General features: G+C 43.3%; 1 protein-coding gene across 5 annotated transcripts in view; it reads left to right on the top strand.

The window, feature by feature from the left end:
• The first annotated feature begins 1,680 nt into the window (after positions 1-1,680).
• NOSTRIN (nitric oxide synthase trafficking) overlaps positions 1,681-6,755 on the top strand; it is a 365,313-nt gene continuing 360,238 nt past the window's right edge. For all 5 annotated transcript variants that reach the window (XM_085645377.1, XM_085645374.1, XM_085645376.1 and 2 more), the window contains exon 1: positions 1,681-1,802. In XM_085645377.1, the coding sequence (XP_085501503.1) occupies positions 1,776-1,802 (27 nt within the window). In that variant the 5' untranslated portion in view covers positions 1,681-1,775. The remainder of the gene's footprint in view (positions 1,803-6,755) is intronic.

Here is a 6,755-nt window from a genome sequence, read left to right as displayed (position 1 = left end):
TTCAGCATCATGGCTGCGGGCGCTGGAGTCTCCATCCCTGCATTCACAGGCATGGATCCCACCCTTCCCCTTCCTCACACTTACGAGTGGATATAAGCATGTGGGTTTTGGCGCCTTGTTTCTTCAGGAATGGTAAGTGTTAGAATGCTAATCTTATGTTATGTATATTGCGCTTAGACCCCTCGCCACGCTAACCTGTCCCACTGTGACACCCCAGGCTCTGGCTGCACCTGACTGGCCCTGTTAGAAGTGGAGCTGCTGTATTTGTTCCCTTGTAAGATTGAAACAAAAGACGAGTAGGCCAGTGTTCTTGTTCCCTTGTGAAGCTGATCCAAATATCCGAGTCAGGCGTAAAGCGAGATGTATATATTTACTGTAGACCGTTATCTGCTGAGCCAAAGCCATCTTAAGCTGTTCCAGATAAGCTCACCATCTCTCGTGGTTCTTGGCAGGTCCACAGCAAGGACACTATCAGACTACAGACTAAGTGTAAAAAGCAAATTCAAGCCACCAGGCCTTTTCCATCTATGTGCCCAGAATCTGGAACAGCATCCACCATCCATTAGGAAAACCGATTTAGAAAAGAGTTGGAGGCTCACCTCCTAAAGAACACTGCATAACAATGCATTAATCAGCGCACACCAGCAATCACTTGTTGAGTCGATGCTTGTCTTTGGCCTTGTGCACTTCCTTTTGGCTAGGTTCTTGCTATAGAAGTACCACATACATACATGCATATTTACATGTATTGACAGAAATAATATGGTTCAGAGTAAGGAATAAATACATGGGTATGGTTTGGTGTATAGCACTGCACAGCAAAAGGGTATGTTTTGGTTATCATCTGCTCCTAGCCAGCAGTTGTTCACAGTTTATACAAAAACAGTCTCTTGCTAAGTCACTGACGTCAAACACACCAACCACTGACACTGTTGTAAATATTCAGTTGCAGCTCCTAAGACACATCCTTTGTGCTGAAAGCAGGAGTTTCGATTTCTCGAAAACCACTGCCAGTAGTACATCTGCTCTGTCTCCTTAGCAACTGTCTTAATTATTCTTTTGAACTTAACCTAAAATCTCTGTCTCTTTTTCAGCCCGCCTCCTAGAAGTGTCAGGGAAGATCACACACTGCTGCCCCAACTATACCCAACAGTAATTTCTTCTTTTGTTGTTGTGCTGTCCATGCTCCTTGTGTTTGAGGGAAGATTTGTTTGCTGCTGTTGCGCTGTGCCTGTTCCAAATGGGCTAGTGAGACAACCTTCCAAATGTACCATACCCAAAACGATTGGCTTTGCCAATGCATGTTTTATTAGTGCTATTGAACACTTTGAAGTTTAGTTTAAAAGTCATAGAATCTACGAGTTTCAGTTCAACTACATTTGCAAATACTAAGTTTGGTGGATCCGCGGACCGCTAATTTATTGGAAGAAAGGTATCCCTGTCCAATAGAAGTGATTTGAGAAGACAGACGCAGAACATGGAACCAGTGGCTGGGGAGCTGTGATTTCATAACATTAATTAATCCACGTTCAGGAAGTGTGAGCTGAAATAGATACATCTCATTACGAGGTTTTCAACAGTGCCTTGAAACCACAGATTAGAGCAACTCCGACTCAGTCAAATAAATAGGAGTAAAGTCCATGCCAGCTGCTTCCTGGTTGTGTAGAGAAAAGTCCTGTAATTACCATGGTTATCGTATCACCGATGAGCACCGGAAGTGTCCCGTTTTCAGTTGGCTGACCAAAGGTTAAAGAGCACACGGGGAAGGCTGCAGCATGAAGGATCCACTCGCAGGTTCTACGGTGAGAAGATAATTTAGATATATTCTTTTGCATACTTCTCTTCCAGATTAGCAAAGATATTCGCTTTATAAATCAGGAAGAACATATCCTATTTGTCTAGTTTTGTACGAGGTGATGACAACTGTTTTTCAGGGCTTCTTTAAGTTAAGGTTTCGTGAGACAGAACTCACGTGATCGGTGATATCTCCACCAGCCCCGTGGTGTCCAATGTTTTATATTGACATATTCTCCTCTTGTATGATATGTAGGACAATTCAGCTTGACATGTTTGCACCCCAAGAAAAGAAAGCCACTGAGTATGTGAGAGCATAATTTCCTCTGCTTATTAACATCTAATTTTAAGGAAGCTTGTTTGTTTCAGTTTTCTGAAACAGTTTTGTTGACTCTGTTGGAACTGTTCATGGTATTGAAGTCATTAGATTACACGAACGAAATAAGGTGGACTGGATATTTGAATTTTTTTAAGGTTTTTCATTTGGCTTTTATGTCTGTATCTTTTATGATTATGACGCGTAATCGAATAGAGATGAATTGAATTGATTACAAAACATGTTTGACTTGCACTATTTCATGTTCTTGGTGGCAAGTAAGACAGGAACTGGAGCAAACAAATTTGAGCAAATTATTATGAAAACGTATTTGAGACAAGAATATTGAATAGTTGTTGTGTTGCATTTTGGTGTGCAGGTGATGCAGTCGTGTTTTTTTCTGTGCTGTTCTATTACTATGTTTCATGTGCTGCTGTATTGTGTTACACTGTGACTATCGTGTTAGAGTGCAATGGCGAAGAGTGCAACAGCATGGAATTAAGCATTTTACAATGCAGCATCCTAGAATATAGTGGCGTAAATTAGAGTGTTGCTTAGTAAATGCAGTGGCGTAGAGTGCGGAGATGCAGAGTAGAGTGGTGTGGAGTGGCATACAGTAAATAGCCATAGAATGTAGTAGTGCAGAGTAGTGGTGTGCAGTGCTGCAGAGTAGAGTGCATTGACGTGGCGTAGAGTGGCACAGAGTGTTGCAGAGCATGGTGACAGAGCACAGCTGCATAGAATCCAGCTGCGTGCAATGCCGGAATGCAGTGACGTAGAATAGAGTGGCACATAGTAGAGTGGCATGGAGTGCAGCTGAGTAGAGTGCAGTGGTGTAGAGTAGATTATTTCAGAGTAGAGTGAAGTGGCATAGAGTGGAGTGGTGCAGAGTAGAGTGGCATAGAGTATAATGGCGTAAAGTGGTGTAGAGTGCAGTGGCAAAGAGTAGATTAGAGTGGCATACAGCGGATTGGCCTAGAGTTGAGGGTTACAGAGTAAAGTGCACTGGCATAGAGTTTATTGGCATAGAGTTTAGTGGCGTGGAGTTGTGCAGAGTGGATTGAAGTGGACTAGACTGGAGTGGTGTAGAATGCAGAGGCGAAGAGTGCAGTGGTGTAGAGTAGAGTGGTATAGAGTAGAGTGGCATAGAGTAGAGTGGCGTAGAGTGCACTGGCATACAGAAGAGTGGTACAGAGTAGAGTACAGTGGCGTAGCGTGCAGTGGTGTGGAGTGCAGTGGCTTGGGCTGGTGCAGAGTAGGGTGGCGTGGAATGGAGTGTGCATAGTGTGATAACACACTGCCATTATAGACAACGCATTCTCAATTGGAATGCCCATTACATAAATATACACCTTTTCTAATAAAACTATACAGCTCACAAACAAAGTGTGGAAATGGCATCACCTAGTGTACTGATTTGTTTTGCTCATATTATAAGTATTTATTTCCAACACGCTTCAGAATTAACAAAATGTGTGCTTCACTTGAGTCTTGCTAATTTAGAAATACTTGCACAATTCAGTATCCAGTAAGACTGTCATATAAATCCTCTCACTTTAAAGGCAGAGAAAGAAAAGTAAACACCAAGCTCCCTCAGAAGACGGAGCATGACACTGTGTCTTTGAATAAACGTGACAAGATAAGAATAAGATTTATGGCCTGTTTACAGAAATCCATACTAGTTGACTCACTGATTAAAACTTTTTTAGAGTACTACTTAGTCCCCTTTTAATTTCAAGCTTCCTTACACGATTCACTCACTCTACACACACATCTACACTTGCACTTCACATTACAGAAGATCTCCGATAAAGAGCCCCTGAAAGGGTGCCCGCCAGGCATTGCAGCTCCAGCCTGACGAGGAGCAAGCCCTATGATGAAGCATGGCACCCTGCCATGTGTGTGAGGCCCCAGTTCCACAAGGAGGAGACCCTGTCTCCAACCTTTGGACATATATAGATACCAACCATTCATCTAATTCTCTCTTCCTGTATCCTAAAGAACTGCATACCTTTTTGATAGAATTGATATATCCTAGGGACTCGTATGCTGGACCTATAAGCGCCCCCTGTCTCCTTCTTTTTGTTGAGTTATTTATAGAAAAAAGTGACATCTTACAGTCTTCAGTGTGACACTGTCTACATACCAGCTCGAATGCAAGACAGTTTATATTTTATTTCTCTTACTGTAAAGATATAGGATTTTGTAAACACCAATCTCCATGACAAACTAAGCAGCAATTTGTAAGTACACATACGCTGGCATGCGATCTCCGTCTTTGAACACACATTAAACGTAACAAGATAGAAACCAGATTTAAAGGCATTTTTACTGCTCATTCACTTTCTGAATGAACAGAACACCTGTTCTTTGTCAGTGAGTTTCTCACGAGGCCGAGCCAGAAGGTGCTAAAAATAGCTCGCCCTGATTAAATCTAACTCACAATATCGAGTAGATCTCTCGAGGCCTGATATGAAACGGAGTCTCCCAGCAGTGTCCAACTCTCACTCCTTAAGCCCTCCATGGGGAAAGGGTCATGTACAGTTCAGTTTACGAAGCACCTTCACCCTAAGAGCAGGTAATACAGAATATGAGCACTAGAATCAGTGAATGAAAACCATCCTGGTGGGTCTGCCCTAGGAATATGCGTTGTGTTACTTGTTTCATTGAGCATGTGTCAAAGGGCTTCATATTCCTAGGTGAGTGAACAGATTAGAAGGGAGAGTACAATTTGCCCAAGATCAAACAGTTTGTTAATGTAGGAAAAACAGCAAAACTTGCTCCAAAGGTGGTTACTTTATCACCATATTACATTTTGGTAGGACAATGCGGTCTGGCGCTGTTCCCCTCCCCAAGTAGCAGCCAGTCCAGTTTCTTCCCCCACGCACTTACAAGTAACTTTCAGTACGCAGTTCGGTTTTAAATACTCACAGCCCTGCAAAAAAAAAACGTAAAAAGATTCAGAAGAAGTTCAAAATTTGACTGTCCAATACAATAAAATGTAGTCGAATGGAGAGGCCAGGATTAAAAATGGTGTCTCAAATAGTTTTCAACTAACCTACTAGACCACAACTGGCAGGGATTCCAATGGCAAGAATAAGGGTCCATCAATCCTAGTATTGTGAGCCCTGCTCGGATTAATAATATAGTGTTTATTTCCTACGCATTCAGGTAAAGCGACAAAGCAGAGATTAGATGTCAAGTTTCTTAGTTCCTAGCATGAGCTTTCTGTATGGAGGCCATTTTTAAGGCCCCTAAATATTTTGGTCGCACCGGAAATAGGCATGCTTGGATTGAGACCATTTATTTAGGTGATTGGGATTTAGGTGGTTACTGGGCAAAACCACTTGTCTTGACAATATTTCATCTCTTTCGGATCACGGAGTTATCAATTTTGTAAACTCTGCTCTCCAAAGATAGCTATAGGGAGCAGTCAAGTCATACTCTAGGTGGTACTAGTAGAAAATTGGAACACAAATACAGTGTCACACGGTAATCATGTTTAATAAGCTCTAAATACCACAGTGTCACGTCTTTTAAAGTAGCCTGATTTGGAAGAAAGGAGCTATGGAATGAAACCCCCAAAAATGCACTGTGACTAAACCCCTGCCCATCATCCCGAATAAACGTCTCCTGATGCTACTTATGGGAAATTTGCCTTCCTAATCCCATGAAGAGGTCTCACTCAACAAGGAGCAAGCAGGGTGCACCCCAGGCAGCAAAGTACAGGCAACGCCACCTTAAAAGCACACTAAACACACTCTTAGATAGAAACGGGCAAATCCCTCTCGCACTACGAAGAACAGGCATAGCACCCTGACAGTACTATCTACAGGGAATACGCCCCATGTTCTCACATACACTGCCACCTTTCCACTATCGGGTTCAGCCATACTCAGCAGACACCATTAAGTAAAGGCAAATCAGGTCGCGTAACTTAATATATGGTTATCACCCCCAAGTCAACGAGCACAGACGACTATGCCTTCTACGCCCTACCCTCCCAAAAAAACTCAACCTGTTCCTTCTACAACAGTGAGGACAAGCAAATTCCCCCTGCACCCAAACCAAGCATACCGATCGCCCGCACAACAACAGACATAATAGACTCTTAAGATTGCAAGAACTGCCTGAGCTACCACTTCGCATCACATTAAAACGGTGCTGCTCACAGCCCCAAAAAGAGGCTCATCCATACTCCATAGTGCCCAGTACCGGCAGCCCCTTTAACAACATGAAATATAAAAAAGATTTCCAGGGCAGCCCCCGTTCACTGGATCATGCAGATAAGCACGAGTACAGGTAGCTCTCAAACCAAGAGACAACTACCACTACCCTTACGCACCTTCAGCTTGTGTAGTTCCACGGTGTCCGCCATCTTCTCCGCTGCACCCTGCTCACTCCCATCAATACCAGCCGTCCTGTTCTGCATCAAAACCTATGGCAGCCGTCCGTGTTCAGCACCGGTACCAATGAGAGTCCCCCTTGCTCACAGCCTCACACTGTCCACCACTCACAACAAACCACTGAACACAATAAACACCGGTCACAGTAGGCCCTGCGCAGGGCTCTGAGCAATAAGAAGACTCACATGTTCGAGGCGACAATCGCACGGGTGATTTATTAATACTCCACTCACAGCAGC

This window comes from Triturus cristatus, chromosome 3_1 (assembly GCF_964204655.1).
Source record: "Triturus cristatus chromosome 3_1, aTriCri1.1, whole genome shotgun sequence".
NCBI classification, from domain to species: Eukaryota; Metazoa; Chordata; class Amphibia; order Caudata; family Salamandridae; genus Triturus; species Triturus cristatus.
The sequence above is the reverse complement of the archived record's forward strand: the minus strand, read 5'-3'. Positions and strand labels throughout refer to the sequence as shown.